This window comes from Lucilia cuprina, chromosome 2 (assembly GCF_022045245.1).
Source record: "Lucilia cuprina isolate Lc7/37 chromosome 2, ASM2204524v1, whole genome shotgun sequence".
Classification (NCBI taxonomy): Eukaryota; Metazoa; Arthropoda; class Insecta; order Diptera; family Calliphoridae; genus Lucilia; species Lucilia cuprina.
Window position 1 is genome coordinate 20,141,043 of NC_060950.1, and position 18,809 is coordinate 20,159,851.

At 27.2% G+C, this 18,809-nt stretch overlaps 1 protein-coding gene across 5 annotated transcripts in view; it reads right to left on the reverse strand.

Moving 5' to 3' along the window:
- Positions 1-18,809, reverse strand: part of LOC111675200 (protein turtle) — a 157,404-nt gene that overhangs the window by 42,195 nt on the left and 96,400 nt on the right. For all 5 annotated transcript variants that reach the window (XM_046956450.1, XM_046956454.1, XM_046956451.1 and 2 more), the window contains exon 6: positions 16,793-17,034. In XM_046956450.1, the coding sequence (XP_046812406.1) occupies positions 16,793-17,034 (242 nt within the window). The remainder of the gene's footprint in view (positions 1-16,792; positions 17,035-18,809) is intronic.

Genomic DNA, 18,809 nt, shown 5'->3' on the forward strand with positions numbered 1-18,809 from the left:
CAAACACACATGCATTAAAAAAAACAATATATAAAAAAAGTTTTTTCTTCCACTTTGTTTGCGAAGAAAAATGAAGGAAATGAAAATAAAATGCAAATGTAATTTTGTTTCAAAAAGTGAAGTAAGATGGATATATTTGATGCTTGGCATTCTTGGTATGTGCTGGAGAATGTGTTTCTAGTATGTGTGTCAATGCCAGCGATGGGCAGTAAGGACATTTATGATTGTGATGTATGCCAAATGATATGTTTGAAACGATTGTTTTTTTTAACTGAAACGTAGATACTTAGAGCTTCGCTTGTAACAGTTTTCTAAGCACTTGCATAGAAAAGTGTTCGAAATGTCCTTGTAAAAATGTATCATTATAAATGCTCATCCAAATGTAGATACACACATACATATATATTTGGGGAAATATGTTTTGAACTAGTTTCTATACTTCAAACTCTAAAAATTAAGATAACAACTGAAGTAATATTTGAATTTAAAAATGATTACATTTTTAATATTGTTTAAATGATACAATACAAATACAGTGTTTTGTTTCTGCTACTAAATTTTGGTTGCAAAAGGGACTATGATTTTAAATGAAATGAACGTTTTTTAAACATGTGTATGAAATATAAAAAAAGATGGAAAATGTTTGCTTCTCATTCATATATTTCCAAAATAACATGAGACATTTTACAATGAACTAATATCCATTTTTGGTTTAATTCATATTCCTATTTTATACTTCTCTGTCAAATCAGCTCTAAGATCCATAATACTATAATATTGGGTATCGGCATCATTTAAGAAAAACTTAAAAAATAATCTTCAAATTCGGCGAATTCATACATAATATTTATAAAATAACTAGACTTTAAACATATGCACCTATGAAATTCAAATTAGTTAGTTAGTTTGAAAGAAATACACCTAGGCCTCTTTCGGACCAGTTGTGCGCTCCTTAATCAGTGCCTCAGGTAAGAATCAAACTTGGTCGGTTCTATTAGACTAGAACACTAACCACTAACTTACCGAAGGCTACAAAACTCAAAAGGAAAATTTAAAAAAAAAATAAAATGAATTTCAACAAAGTTTTAAAGAGGAAACGTTTAGTTCTCTAACAAAATTACCTTTAAGGGTATGTATAAAAAACTATAAATATATTTACTTTGTATGTTAGAATATTAATTTGAAAATATTTTAAAGTAAAACAAATGACAAAATTCTTTAAATTAAATAAATCATAATATTTGTAAAAATACATATAACAAGTTTAAATTGTACGATTACAATTTAAAAGGACTTAAGCCGACATAAAATTTTTTCAAATTAAGTTTATTTATATTGAAGTTTTAAACCGTTGGCTAAGTATATGTGTGCAAGTTTGTATGTAGTAATATGAACATGCAGTGGAGTTTACAATAAAAATTTTAAATTTTCAGAAAATCCTTGAAATTTTAACAATGTAAGTAGTATTAAAGTTTATTTAATATGTTTGTATGTCGAAGCATTAGTTTGTTTGAAAGTATTTATGTATGTTTATGTATATGTGTAAAAATATACTAACACAGTTTTAAAGATTTATTTATATGCACATACATATACATAAACTATATACATATGTATGTATTATTTGTGGTTATATTGGTGTTTTGTTGGCTTTTGTGGTGTTTTGTTGGTGTGAAATTTTGTTGTATATCGTTTGAGTATTGTGGTGAGAATCACAAAAAAATATATGTTTTTGTATATATTTGAAACGAAAACAACCAAAAAATCTTTCAAAGTAATGAAATACCAGTCAGCCAGGCAGCCAACCAGTCAGTCATTCATTCATTCAGTTAGCCAAAATATAATGAAATGAAAACAAATAACAACAACAATAATAGCAATAAGAACTAACAAACACAGCAGCAATAACAACAACAATGTGAACATGAAGAACCTTATCAACAGCATAAAATATATAAAAATGTGTGAACAATGTTTGTGCGTGTGTGTTTATAATTTTGCAGAGCTTGAAAGGAATTTAGTGGTTGAAAGGATTGTTGAAAGAATGTACTTATATATAATAAGATTGTTTATGACTTTTGTGGCATATTCATATGTGGAATGGTACATAGCATTACATACATATGTTATTTTAAATATAAATATGTTTAATAAAGAAAATACTGCTATTTAATATAAGGATAAATATTTTCGGAATACCACGTTTGCTACTATTTCAATAGACTAGTTAATAGTCAATTAATGAATCTATAAATAAGTCCATACTCTATTTAATAATGTAGTCTATAGACTTGTTAATTATCTAGCTCATATACTAGAAAATGAACTAGTGCATTAACTAGCCAATTTAATATTTCATATACTGAATGAGGAATTAATCCATGGATTTGTCAATAAGCTATAGCATAGCCTAGTCAATATGATGTAGTCAATGTGCTTTATATAAACAAATCAATGTTCTAGTCAATAGATTACTTAATGTGTACATATACTAGTCAATGGGCTAGTTCATAGACTAGACAATAGGCTATTACATAGACTAGTAAATTGGTAAATAGTAAATTGCCTAGTCCACTGACAATTCAATTGGTCAGTTCATAGTCTAGTCACTTGGTTACTTTATAGATAGGGTAAGTATTCAATGGGATAGTTTATAGACTAGTCAACGGGCTAGTCAATAAAGTAATCAATATGCAAATCTTTAGATTTATCGATGAGCTAGTTCATAGGCTTAACAATGGGTTAGTTCATGGACTAGTCACTAAAGAAATTAATAGTGAATAAAAAATCCCTTAGATTGTTACATTGCCTAGTCAATTAGAAAACCCATAGAATAGTTTTTAGCTTGTTCTGGACTAGTACATGGGTTAGTTAATGATCAGGAAGTATCTGCTTGAGGAATAAGTGGACAATTGGTTATTTCATAGATAGATAAAGTATTCAATGGGCTAGTTTATAGACTAGTATATGGATTAGTCAATAAATTAACCAGTGGGCAAATCAATAAATTAATCGTCGAGCTTGTTCATAGGCTTAACAAAGGTTTAGTCCATTAAATAGTTATTAAAGAAGTTGATGCTCAACAACGAATTTCTTAGTCCATATAATTCATAGAATAACTTGTAGCTTTTTCTAGACTAGTTCATTGGTTAGTTCATAGACCAGTTAACAGGTTAATGCATAGACTGTGCAGTCTTAATGGTAGGTTAGTTAATAAGCTAGAACATAGGTTAGTCTACATAAAAGTAGACTTATTACTAGATTAGTCTATAGACTAATCTGCTCACGAGAAAATGCAGTAATTGATATTTGGTATATGAGCTTGACGAGTAAGTGGAAGACTAGTAACAGGTAAGTTTTTGGACTGGTCAACGGTCTATAGTATTTTTAAAAAGGATCATTTTTTTTTAATAATTATAGTGAAAGTTATAGTGAAAAAAGAAAATATAACGCTTATAAAACTGCCATGTCTGTGCACATAAACATATATAAATATGCATGTTATTCTAATTCCTTTAAAACTCTGCCGATAATATTTAGCAGCATCAGCGTTAACAGCTTTGGCAACAACAACAACAGCAGCAACTATAACAACAACGTTAGCGTTTTTAAAACAAAATGTATTTTAAAACAATTTGATTAAGAATTTAATGCCATGAAAATGTTTTTGTTTTTTTTTTTTTTTTTGATTTTAAAACGGAACGAAAAAATAAGTATTAAACGAGAAATGAGAGAAAAATTGTTGTTTGGGTAATAAAAACATGAATAAATTTTTAAACGTTTTTTGAAAACCAATTTTAGAAAATGAGAAAATTAATTTGATTTTTGAAGGTTCTGTGTATTTTTTTAATATTTTCTATGAAGTTTTTTTTTGTTGATTAAAGCTTTAAATGCATAAAAAAGTTGTTAACAACAAATACAAGTTTCTTTTATTTTACTTGTATATATGTTTAAAATTTTAAAGTTTTTAAAGTGAAAGAAGAAGAGTTAGAATTAAAAAAACAACAAAAATATTAAAAAAAAACTTACAGTTATAACAATTCTATTCTTAGCACTTGTTTTAATAAGTTTACGGCGTTGGTTGGTGTTGGTTTTGAGTTTGGTTTTATTAACGGTAGAAATAGACGAACTAGAAGAAGCAGTTGTTCTTGCGGTAGTTGTAGTAGTAGTAGTAGTGATGGTGGTTTGTATGTTTTTAGCATTTCCGTTATCCGGCTGCCAGTTTATATTTTAAACATTAAATTTTTTGGTTTAGTTTTGTTTTTGGTATTAAATATATTTATATACAAAAAGATATAAAACCATATATTTGTATATATACAAAATTTATATATATTACAGAGAGATATAGGTGAAGGTTTATTGTTTTGTTAGTAGCAAAGGATGTTGTTTTAGCAATGGTAGTAGTAGTAGTAGTAGTGGTTGGTTGTTTATAAAGGCATTTGTAGTTGTTGTAGTAGTAGTAAAGTATTATAGTTGTTATTTTAAAAACCGAAACACACACACAAATATAAACAATTAAATTTTATTACATTTTATTTAGTTGAAACGTAACCATTGTATTGTTCAATTGTTGGTTTTAGTTGTTTGTTTAGTTCGTGGGTTGGTTTATTTTTTAAGGATTTTCATGTCAAGGTGTTGTTTATTGGTTTTGTAGCAAAATTTAACGAAATTTTCATTTGACAGTTTATTTATTTTAATGTTGTATTTTCAAGTAAAATTAATTGGTTTTCATTTTAGAATTTCAAGTAATAGCATTAAAAGAAATAGAAGAAAAAAACAAATATAAGAAAAAAATAGAATACAAGAATTAGAATTTTTCATTAAAAAAATTTGATGAAATGAAAACGATTTTTGGTTTTTGACTTATTATGGAAAATAAATTAAAGAAAAAATTAATTTAATAGTTTGTTTTTAATTGTGTTTTTTTTATTCTTAAAGCGTATTTTGGAATGTAAAGTTGTTTGTTTAGATTTTATTCGAATATTTGATTACACACCTATTTGTAGTTCTAAAGAACATATTATTATTTAAACTAAATAAATAAAGTTGACAATCATACTAATATAATAAATATTTTAATTAAAACAAAAAAATGTTTATATAGAAAAGTATATCAGAAATATAATTTATAAAATTGTTGTTGTAAAAAGTAAGTACAATCCTAAATAAATTTTTTTAAAATAAAGTTTATTTTATATATTACTAAACTATTGGTTATTATTTTTTTGGTGTCCGTGTGTATGATTTAAATAGCGAGTTTCGAAGAGACATTTATGCCGTGTTTTAATCAAAATAGTGGACATATTTTTCAAAAGTCCAAACTGAAAAATATGTCTAATCTTTAGTTTGACTAAAAGGCAAAAATAGATGGACAGACGGACGTTTCTAAATCGACGATTTTATTTTCATACATATACATTTTTACTGAAGAAATATATAGGAAAGCTTTAGATTTAATTCCACTTACTATAATTGTTAGTATTTTGCAAAAGAAATCCTAGAACTCTAATGCTCTTCATTATCTTTTGTTTTATTCTACGAAATCCTTAGTCTCTTTGTAAGTCCTACATTTCCTTTCTTTAAACAATGTAACATTATTATTATTATTTGTTTTTGTGCATATAAATAAAGTTTTTTAAACAAATACACACACACATACGTACATACATGTTACATAAATAAAATCATGTATATTATTTTATAACTTCTACATATGTCTCTTTCGCTCTCTCCCCTTCTGCAAATACACATACGCATACACGAAAATTTAGTTTGGAATTCCCTGATAATAAATAAAAAGGACTAACTTATTACAAAAGTATATGTAATTGTGCGTATGTGTAAAATTTTATACTTGAACAGTATAATAAAGAAAAAAGTTTTTCTTTTGTTTTAAATTTTTATTTTCATGCTTAATTTTATGAATTTACAGCTAAGTGTATAAAGGCAACAATAACAACTACTAAATACTAGATGAAAGAGCATTTTCACGCACTCATATTTGTATATATCAACTACAAAATAACATCATCAAGAACAACAACAACAACAAAAATGGATAAACTTTTATAATGACAACAATGTTTAGTTGAGTAAAACAAGGAGCAATTTTTGTTGTTTTCTTTAGTTTTTTTCTCTCTCATACTTATATTTACAGTTGTTGTTGTCATAAATTGTTGAGCCATTATGCATCATTTTAGTATCTTTTGTTTGACTGAGTGTTTTTTTGTGTTTTTCTTTATGTAAAGAATTAAGAGTGTTGCTGTATGTGTGTTTCCGTTGATGATAATCCAACGCTCAAGTTTAAAAATTGAGACAACATATGTTGCACAACTAATTTATAATAAAGGACAACGACAACAAACAACAGCAGCAGCAGCAGCAGTAAGACATGTTAACTTTTTTGTCAAATCTCTCTTAATTTATATAAATGGATAGATAAAGTTTTACTTTGTAGAAAATTGACAAGAATTTTTTTCAAGGATTTTTTAAGAATCGTTTTTTAAGTATTTGTATATTTTTAATGAGAACTTCTTAATACTATATTTTGATAAAAAAACAAGGAATTTTTTAAAAGTAATGAAAACAAGTATGAATGTATAGTCGAGCGTAGCTGACCATATGATACCCTACACCAGTCAGTATGTATGTTTAAAATGGGGATTATTTAAAAAAAAAATAAAGCATTTGGTTTGTGTTTTTAACTTAATTTCGGAATATTTTTACTTTCTTTTGGCAAAAAAAGAGATTTTTTAAGAGGGCTCAAAGGGGAGTAGGGCAATATATGTTAGGGGAAGTTAAGTCTTCTTCAATATTATTTATGTAGAATTTAAAAGTGTTATTAGTGTTTGTAAGTGAATTTTGACTTTTAAGTCATTTTCTGAAGGGGAGTTTGTATGGGGGATAGGGTCAAATGAAGCCCGATCATTACAAAAGTTTGTCAACTTTTGTTAACACAATAGATCATTTAAATTAATTATAAGCTAAAAGGCCCTATTTGGGGGTACGGTTGTATGGGGGCTAGTCGAAATAATGGACCGATTTTAATAATTTTCAATAGGCTTCGTCCTTGGGCGTGTGTGCCAAATTTCATCCAATTATCTTGAATCGACTCAGATAATGATTCTCAGCCAATTGGTATACTTTAAGGTGGGTATAGGACAAATATTTTTGTATGTTACAAACATCAGCACAAACCCAATATACCCTCCCCACTAAAGTGGTGTAGGGTATAAATAGTCGGGCATATACGACAATAATAAATATTTAAAATATATTTTCGACAGCTGAGCTCTGGAATGGTTTTCCGAAAAATACACTCCAGAGTTAAGTCATTAGATTCATATTAAATAGTATAATGAATTGTTAAGAACACTTTGTGAAAATTTTAAAATGGAAACTCTGATAAATGTTATCCTTTAGAATAACAAAATGTATATATAGTATTATTAATGCAAGTATGTATATTTAATTAAAAAGCTCTTTTCTTGCAGAAAGTAAATAAAACAAAAAGTATGTTTTAAGTAAAATTATCATTAGTAATTAGTATTAAAAACGTGCGAATACAAAGTACTATGTACGTATACATTAACTGTCTTCTTCGTAATAATTTATCAAAGGTTTATTAAACATTTTTTTTTATGAAATATTGTCTTATAAACCTGAGATAAATTAGTATGAATAAGGTCTTTAGTATACAATAAACATTAATTTGAAATCAACATTAAAGTAAATGAATTTAAACAGATCCTTGAAATCATCATAGAGAAAATGTTTACACTCAAATATATACATACGTACAGTAGTACTAAGTGCACCAAGTAATACGGGAAATTGTAACAAAATATGACCTTGATAGCAGAAATGTAATTTGCATACAAATAACAGCAGTAAGATGGACGTGATTCTGAGAAATTGTAACACATTAAAGTAGATTTATGATAGGATTTGTTAGGCAGTATAAGTACTTGTAAAAATTCATATTGCTTCAGAATAAAAAGTTGAATGCATTACTTAATTATATACAAATAGATGAAAAAGGAACTACTATGTAGTTTATGCAACATTGTCTTCCTTGACGACATCTATTCTGTAAAAACCTACAGGGTTTCCATTTGTATGATTACAATTTTACAAATTTTCATGTCACATACAGAACATGATTTTATGGGCATTTCCTGTGAAATACTTTGAAGGTGTTCTTTGTTTAGTTGGTGGTCTTCTATTGACTATTGCTGAAATAAATGAGGTCTTGAAATGAAATCACAAAGCAGATAATTTTGAACTATAGTACATGGTAGTAACAGCAGTTATACAAATGTATATTGTAACTATAGTTAGCATTAGATTACACACTTTAATTATAAGTATTCCAACACACATAAGAATTAGATGATGATGAAAGTGTACGTGTCTATAGGAGAATTTTGTTAGGTTACAATTTATGTAGCAATTTAAGTTAATTGCTAAGTAACTCATTTAAATATGTATACATTAATAATCACTCTCATACACATGCACACTATAAAATTCGTTTGGACGCAGGTATGGTATATAGGATTTTCTACGTATGAAACCCACCAATAATTGCGCATATACATATATATATATATACATGCAACTATACTTGAAAATACAATATTTCTAGAATCTGTTTGCTATTTGTACCATTTAGTGTGTATTCTTATTTGTATGTATTTAATGAATATAAAGTTTACAGGATGTAAATTTAAATACAAGTTCAAGTTTTTGCGCTAAAGACAAATTAGAGTTAAGTTTATGTTGCTCTATATGATGTTTGGTAAACTGTGGTAGTGAGTGTAGGCTATTATATAGTCGACAGCCTTAAGTTTTTTTATTGACCACAATATCGTCAAGAATATAGACTATTCTATAGTCTTAAATATTGTAGCCTATTCTATAGTCGAAAGTATAGACTATTCTTTAGTCGAGACTATTCTAATGCCGAGACAATGTTACTATTTTATAGTCTCGACTATAGACTATTCTATAGTGACGGCTATAGACTATTCTATAGAAGAGACTTGGAATGTAGTCGAGGTTATAGACCATTCAACAGTCGAGGTTATAAATTGTTCTATGGTCGAGATGGTATTCTATAGTCGAGACTATAGACAATTCTATAGTCCAGACTATAGACCATTCTATAGTCGAGACTATAGATCATTCTATAGTTTTGACTATAAAATAGTCTATAGTATTGACTATAAACTATAGTCTCGACTATATAATAGTCTATAGTCTCGACTATAGAATAGTCTATAGTCTCGACTATAGAATGGTCTATAGACTATTCTATAGTCTCGACTATAGACTATTTTATAGTCAATAATATAGACTATTCTATAGCGGGGACTGTAGATCGTTCTATAGAAGACACTATTCTATAGACTGTTCTATAGTCGATACTATAGACTATTCTATAGTCGAGACTATGTAGACTATTCTATAGTCGAGACTATAGACTATTCTATAGTCGAGACTATAGACTATTCTATAGTCGAGACTATAGACTATTCTATAGTCGAGACTATGTAGACTATTCCATAGTCGAGACTATAGACTATTCTATAGTCGAGACTATAGACTATTCTATAGTCGAGACTATAGACTATTCTAAAGTCGAGACTATAGACTATTCTATAGTCGAGACTATAGACTATTCTATAGTCGAGACTATAGACTATTCTATAGTCGAGACTATATACTATTCTATAGTCAATACTATAGACTATTTTATGGTGGAGACTATTCTATAGTCGAGAGTATAGGCTATTCTATAGTCGAGACTATATATTGTTCCATAGTCTAGATCATAGACTATTCTATATAGATTTTGTAATGTAATGTGCATCATCTTTCCAGTAAATAACATAGGAGGCATTGTAAAATATTTTTGTGAAGTCATTTTTATTCTTAAACAATTGTAAATAATTTTATTTTTATATATAATTATTTCATAATATTTTTTTTTATTCCTTCATAAGATTGGGATTAACTACTTTTTCTGTACTTAAGTTAATAAACAAAAGTAACTAAGAGATAAGCAGATAAAGACTTTTAGCTCTCTTATGGAAAAAAATCTATATATTTAATAAATCCTTTGAGTTTTTCTGTAAAGAGATTACAAAAAAAAAATTAAGCCAAAAATTCAATTAAAATTGTTTTTATATTAATTAAAAAAGGTTTGTTGTCTCTTGTATAAAAATCCTAATAAAATATTTTCTAAGTATCATAATGTTTTTCAAGCAATTTAATTAGTATAGAACAATTTTGCTCAAAATATATATTTATTTTAAATTGAATTTACTTTACAACTAGCCTTTTCATAGATTTAATAAAATCTAAACCTACTTGTATATGGCATAAATTCAATTTTACATTTATTTTCTAATTTCGTTATTTAATAAAGACAAACAAAATTTATGGAATTTTTTGATAAGATTTTTTTTATGTTTTATATAAAAATGAAAATGTTTGAAGTCAAAATATTGTATGATTCTTTTATGGCTATTTTAACAATTCTAATTTTTGCCTCCCCTAAATCCAATAAGACAAACTAACAAAATAATATATAAAAAATAGATGATTTTTTTTCGTTTAAACATTATGTCAGTTATGCCCGTATATGTATACTTCCGTTTCCGTAAGCAGCTGTTATATTTTATTTTTCAGTTTTTGTTTTTAGCAATAATCATTTTGTGTACAAAATTATACACAATATGCTTTCAAAAGTCTAAATGCTGTTAGCAACAATAACCTACAAATTTGTTTAGTAGGGTGACCATATATTGAAATAAAATTTTTATACATATTAATATTTTAAAAAGATTTATATGAGATTTGACATAATGTAAAACATTTTAAAAATATTATTAAGTTATCATTAAAATTGCAACCTTAACATTTAATATTTGGACGTACATAGTTACGTTGACATTAAATTTCAGAGGCTATTAAAACGTGATTTTTGGATGCACTATAGCCTACATATACTGCTTAAGACAAAATATCTTATTAAAAAACGCAGCTATCCTAATAAATATGTTTGTATTTATGTAAATTTTAGCGAAATGAGCCTGTCAAACTGTTCCTTTTTCCTGTTAATATTTTTTCTCTTTCTCTCTGTTTCTTCAGTTCTAAACAAATTTAGTTTTTAATTTTCATATTGTGCATGAAATATTACCCCAAAGGTTTATGGATAAATATTTGTTGCTTAACATACAATCAAGCTTACAAATCCACACACATATATTTTTGGAAATTAAAATGTATATGTATGTAAGTGTAAGCGTGTGCGGTTGATAGAATATTTTTTGTAACTTTAACATGTTACCATCAAAATTCATTTAACTTCCGTTTTCGTGCATATTATGTGCTTGAATTATTTTGTTTATGTATTGTATTAGTGTTGGTAAGTTACAAATACATATATACATATACTTATGTATGTTTGTTAACTATGTTGTGCCCGGCTTTGTTGGGAAATTTTCGTGACTAAAGGCGATAGAAATTTCATTGTGTAAGAGCAAAAAGGACAAACGTTTTAAAAATCTTATTTTCAGGGAAATTTAGTTTTATAAACCTTTTTATAAAGGGAAAATATTTTATGTCACCTGTGCTCGTGTTCTGTAACTTTTAAGTCGAGAAAACAACATGTATTAGAATCTTCCACTTTTTAGTTGAGTGATTCAAATAAGTTTTAAACTGAACACATTATAATTAACCAATATATATTTGAATTACATTTGTTCACCCTGTTTTTAAAAAGACGATTATAAATTTTTCGAATTTTTTTGTCGATTCGAAAGTTATAAAATACAGGTACTGAATATATATTTTAAATGACTTATTTATAAATACCTCAGTAAAAACTTTCATTACCATGTAAGGTGTTAAAATGCAAAATAGCATTTTATGTTATTATTTTAACACGGTGATGTTATTGGTGGCATTTACTCGCCACAAAAGATTACAAATAATTAGAAAAGGTTGTCATTGTAAATCGCATGAAAAAACGTTTACAGCTTCTATATCTTTACTGGCAAGATGACTAATGTATTAGAAAGTGTTTATATAATACATTATTAATAAGACCTGATTAGACTAGTTTTTGCTACTTTACACGAACACACAGACGGACAGACTAACATAGCTAAATCGAGCTTATCAGCAGAAACGCACGACTTCTGTGCAAAAGCGAAAAAGAAATTACAACCTAAGACATTACCAGGCCCTTGTGGTATATAGATAGATAGGTATCCACTTTTTGTACGTTTTAACCGACTTATCCGATGTTAACGTTCGAAAGATAATATTCTCTTTCAACTTAAATTGTACAAGATTCTGCGAAAAGTTTTAATCATGTTTAGTGTGTTATACGCAATTGAAGAACAAAAAAAAAAAAAACTTTAAAGGAATCATAATCTAAAAAGTCTAATTCAAGTTTTGAACAATATTGTGTTAACCTATTGGATACCGCAGGCATTAGGGTGTCCCGTGGACAATTTTTTTTGTAAAAATACCTCTCAAATGATGTGTATTAATGTACCCAATTTTGTACTGTTTTATAAAACACAATCTTCTTTTGATGTGTTTTTAAAAGCAACCTATTAGAGGCAATGGGATTTTAGGGGGTCTCATGTTACTATTTTATAGGAATACCCCTCAAATGATATTAATTATCTTAAAAAACTGAAGATTTAAAACTTTGATTTCAGTATAAGTTGAAGTTATCTCCAAAAATTTTTGTTAAAATATTTGTGGTTATATAAATATATAATATGCTTCTCTATCTTAAATCATTTTTAGCAATAAGATAAAATGTCCAAAAAAAAATATTTTTTTTATAAATTTGTTATATTGGGTTTGTTCCTTTACTTGTCAAGTTTGCATGTTTGTACCAGAAATTCTAACAGAGAACAAATTAGAGCAAATAAAAATATTTTCTCTTTGCCAGAAGTTGCAGGTTTTAGCCAGAACATTTTTTCCTGGCAAATAGAAAAAAAAATTGTCAAATAAATTATTTGTTTAAAAAGTACATTGAAAACAAAATTTTTTTATTGAAAGAGAAATTTAATTTTTTCTGTTCCCGTACTTTTTACAAGTACGAAGAGAAAATTCATTAATTCTCTTTAGCCAGAAAAGTTCAGTAACAAAGCTATTGATGTCAGGATTTTCAGTCACTAGTAAGGAACTAAAAATCATTATATATTTATTTTTCGTTTTCAGTACATTAATACTCATAGATTGAGTTGTATTCCCATATGAAATTCTTATAAAGGCTGTTCCTCAAAACACTATAATGGACATATGGTGTAATGTATTGTTTTATTTTTGGATAGTGTTAAAAAACCTTATTTACCACAAAGAAAATTAAGCTTAATTTATGTAAATAAACATACAAACATACATATATCCATATATATATGTTTTTTTAGTTTTTGACTTATAACTCATGCCTTATTTGTTTGCCATACATGTTACCACAATAGGGTAGATCCAACAAAATAAGAACATTGCCACAATAGAGTAGATCCAACAAAATAAAAACATTTTCCAAAACTTGCTTACAATTTAAAAAGTAGCTCGATAAATTATAAATAAAATATTGAAATTTTAAATTTACATGATTTAATAAAAACTTAACAAATTTTTAAATTAATACTAATTTTTAAACGTTTTAATTATTCAAAGTTAACTACTTAAAATATAAGAATAATGTTGTTTTTCTGTAAAAATGGGCTAAGCCTAATATACATAAATATGTATATAAACCAACACGAAATGGAAGGAGGACGGTAACAAGTGTGGTTTTGTTTTTCACAGTCGACTAAGAAAAGAGAAAAAAAAGTTTATTTTTACAAGGTCTAATTTTATTGTAGATTTTTCAGCTTTCATTTATTTTGACTTTTTTTGGAATTGTTATAGGTTATGTAAATTTTTTTTCTTTCTACAATGTATACTTTTACCAAAAGTCCTAATGGTATTGTGGGTATAATTTCTATTTATTTAAATCATTTTAATGTTGGCAGCTACCATACACACACATACACAAACTAAAATATAATATAAATATTGTACCTTTGTAATGATGTTTGCAGTCATTTATCTAAATATAAAAAAATGGCATCTCTCATATAATGTTTAAACATGTTTTTTGAAACTATTTTAAAATTAATATTAATGTAGTTTTAGATTTGTTTTTTTTTTTTTCAACTTCTTCCTTTTTATTCTCATTTGGTTGTATGTTGTTAAATATTAAATATTTACTTATACAGACTTTCATTCATTAATTTACATTTGTATGGGACGCTGTAGAAAGTTTTCATGTAATTGTATTTTATTCCTATGAGGCTTAATTAGTGAATGTAATATTTCATTTTAAATTATTTAGAGATTTCTAATGCTTTTCATGCTGAAATATATGTACTATGTGTGTTGTGCCTTAAAACAGTTTTGTCTGAAATTTGTTTCAACTAATAGACACCTAAAGGTTTAAATTATGCATAATTATATGTAAACGAGTTTTGTGTTCTTGTACATTTGTAGTTGTATTATGATTATTAACACCATTAGATGTTGATAATGTTGTCTCTACTATAGTGGAGAGGGTATAATTGGTTTATGCTACTTTCTGTTATAATTAAAAGTAATGGCAACATTCTGACTTTGATCTCATGTACGAAAAGTTAGTCTATAAATAAGTCTGAATATATATCAATAGAATTTGTTATAAACTGATCTAGCAATATAGTAGTTCATAGGATAGATAATAATCTTCTTACTAGAAAATACACTACACTATAAACCATTCAAACGATTCCATATGCTAGTCAACAGACGTATCTATAGTATAGGCTTGTGAGCACCATAGACTACACTTTATAAACTTAGTTCATAGGTTGTGGCCTCCGGTAGGTTAGTGGTTAGTGATCTAGTCTAGTAGACCGGAGGTGATGGGTTCGATTTCCCCTGAGGCACTGGATAAGTAGCGCACAAAAGGCCCGATAGAGGCTAACTAGTTCATAGGTTAGACTTATCCGAATAATAGCTAATATAAATATTGCGGGTCTTATTCATAAAATTTATGAAAGATTTATAAATCAAATTTTCATACAAAATTTGTTCAATAGATCTTTGATAAATGTTTAAGAATAAGGCCAGACTTTGCTAAATCTTTTCATATATTACATTTATCCGAAGACTAGTTCACATACTTGTCCATATAATTTTCAACAGCTTTGTTGACCGACGAGTCAATAGTAAAGTCTAATTAGTTAGTTTGAATGGAGAATGAATATACATCAAAAACGAATAAATATATCTAAGCCTGTTATGTTTTCCTTAACTATTGGGTATCTACCACCTACGATCCTCCAGACTAGAAAACTAACCATTAACCTAACAGAGGTCATAGTTTAGTGTATATGTTAGACAACGATTTGTCCATAATTATTTAAATAGACAAGTCTATAGGCTATTTTTCATCAGTTCATAGCTCGTGACTAGTCCTCCTTAACTAATACTTCAGGTGGGAATCGAACCTACCACATACGATCTTCCAGACTAGAAAATTAACCATTGCCTTATCAGAGGCCACAGTTAACTCTATATGTTAGACACCGTTTTGTCCATAACTATTTAAATAGACAAGTCCATAGACAATTTTTAAACTATTATATAGTAGTTGTCAAAAGACCAGTATATAGCTTTGTCTATAGACTAGTTCATAAACTAGTCAATGGGGAAGTAAATATTTCTATCTAAATACTAATCAATTGATTGTTTCATAAACTGTTACATATTCACTATTATTCAATTAAATAATGATTTTAAAATTTCAAATTACTTTGCAAACAACTGGACTACACAACGTATAATTAATACTCAATCTGATGTCATGGAATTCATATAAAGTATACGCCACTACATCAATAAACACTCAAATATAGAATATTTAGGCTTTAAATAATTGTTACTTTAAAAGCAAAACAAAAATCGACTAATGTAAAACCTAATATTCATAAAACACATTTCATACATAAGCCTTTTTCATTAAGGTTTACAAATTTCAATAGAGTTTTATATAATTCCCATAAATAGATACATATATTTGCAAATAGGTTCAATTAAAAATCATTAAAATTTGGCAAATAATAAAATAATTTTTTTCGTATTAAATACTAAACATAAAACTATGTAAAACGATAAAGTAAATGTATAAAAAAATAATAAATAAAAAGATATTTTTTAAAATTTGTAGTTTTGTTAAATAGAGGGCGGACAACCAAAACTATGGAAAATAAGAAGGGATTTTTTTTAATTTAATTATTTATAATTTTTAATGCATAACTATTTGCATTAGATATTAGCGTTTCATTAATTTTTACTTTAATAAATTTTACCAATTTAATACTTTAAATAACTAAAATATTTAACTCAACAAATAAAAATAATAACATTACTGTTTGTTTAATTTGGCAAAATTTAGAAAAAAATTAAATATTTAATCTATGTATTTAAGAGCAAAATTTTCCAAATATTTAAACATTAATTAAAAGAGGATCAAAAAACATATTTGTTTAGAGATTCTTTTTTGTGTTGAAATTTTGCAAACAAATTATGCAAAAAACAATTGATATCATTTGGAACAAAAAGTTTGAAAAGGGATATTTTTTTTTCATTGTTTGGTTTAGTTTGGTTTTGATATTATTTTTTTTTTTTTGGTAATGAATGGGGATGTTAGTCATGTTAAACAAAATTTTACCATGATTACAGCGCCGCCCGCTATTATAACACGGGCCGTATGGGAGACTTGTCCCTCACCATTGCGTGCAATGCAAGTATATTCTCCGATATCCTCGTGCCGTATTGTGGAGATCCGTAATTCGGTGCCATCATTAAAGATGCCAACAGTAGGCGAAGGATCAACGGGATTAGCATCTTTGTACCATAGAATTTCGGGTGTGGGTGTGCCATCAGCTTGGCAATTTAATATAATTGAATCACCTGAAATAGAAGAAATTTACATTTTATTTATATTTTTAGTATAAAAGTATTATTATTTTTAAGTATTCTAAAACTATTCTTAATTTAAAATTTCTTTTTTTCACTAAATAAAATCTTGCATTGTTAGTATATATAAAAATTTTTTTTAGTTATACGCACTCAATTGCGCTCTAACAAATGCTGCTTACTAGGAAAATGAAACATTATTCTTTTGGTTAAAAATTGTATTTGCTTTTGTCTGGATTTAAGCATTTTTCTATGTATGCTTTACTTACACTTACTCAGTTACATATTTTTTTCGTTTTTTTTACAGAGTGTAATTTATGAAACCATTTATACCAGAATGAAAACATAACAAAAGTTTTTTATCTTTATTTTGTAATTTTTAAGTACTTTTTTACTTGAAATATTTTACAAAGTTTCATTATTTTATTTAGTTCAAATAATGTTTTTGTACTAAATTTTTTGAAAATTTTTAAAGTGGCCAAATAATAAAGGGCGAAATGGAAGCTATTTGTCAAAATAACTATATAGTTCAGGTACTGGTATTTTATTTAAAAAAATCGCTTATCTTACGTCTTTATAAATGTTTGTAAATTGAATAGCATTATATTCTGTTATGTTGAATCAAAATTAATGCAGGAAGGATTTTTCTTTTATATGGCACATATAAGCTACATTGTGTTTACCTAAATTAATAATCACAATTATAATCGAAATAGGGACTAAGCGTCAGTTGGATTCAGTTACCAAAACGAACAACGTGTTACTATTAAATTTTTATCGGAAATTAATGGTGATCTATAAAATTTTCTAACTATTAGTATGCCAGGTATCCTTGTTAAACTAATACTTTAAAGATAAAAAATAATATATGTAACATTTTTGCTATTTATATTGTATACTAGAAGAACACTTATAAATGGAGGAGATGTACAAACCACATCAATAGAGAATAACTGTGCAAAATCGTATTTTCAAATAATAAACATCGACCTGTCAGATATTGATGGTATAAAACATATAAAATAAAAGTCAGGTCTGTCGCCTAGTCTATAGTCTAGTCTATAGTCTAGTATATAGTCTAGTCTATAGTCTAGTCTATAGTCTAGTCTATAGTCTAGTCTATAGTCTAGTCTATAGTCTATAGTCTAGTCTATAGTCTGATCTATAGCCTAGTCTATAGTCTAGTCTATAGTCTAGTCTATAGTCTAGTCTATAGTCTAGTCTATAGTCTAGTCTATAGTCTAGTCTATAGTCCAGTCTATAGTCTAGTCTATAGTCTAGTCTATAGTCTAGTCTATAGTCTAATCTATAGTCTAGTCCATAGTCTAGTCTATAGTCTAGTCTATAGTCTAGTCTATAGTCTAGTCTATAGTCTAGTCTTTAGTCTAGTCTATAGTCTAGTCTGTAGTCTAGTCTATAGTCTAGTCCATAGTCTAGTCCATAGTCTAGTCTATAGTCTAGCCTATAGTCTAGTCTATAGTCTAGTCTATAGTCTAGTCTGTAGTCTAGTCTATAGTCTAGTATATAGTCTAGTCTGTAGTCTAGTCTATAGTCTAGTCTATAGTCTAGTCTTTAGTCTAGTCTATAGTCTAGTCTGTAGTCTAGTCAATAGTCTAGTCTATAGTCTAGTCTGTAGTCTAGTCTATAGTCTAGTCTATAGCCTAGTCTATAGTCTAGTCTATAGTCTAGTCCATAGTCTAGTCTATAGTCTAGTCTATAGCCTAGTCTATAGTCTAGTCTATAGTCTGATCTATAGCCTAGTCTATAGT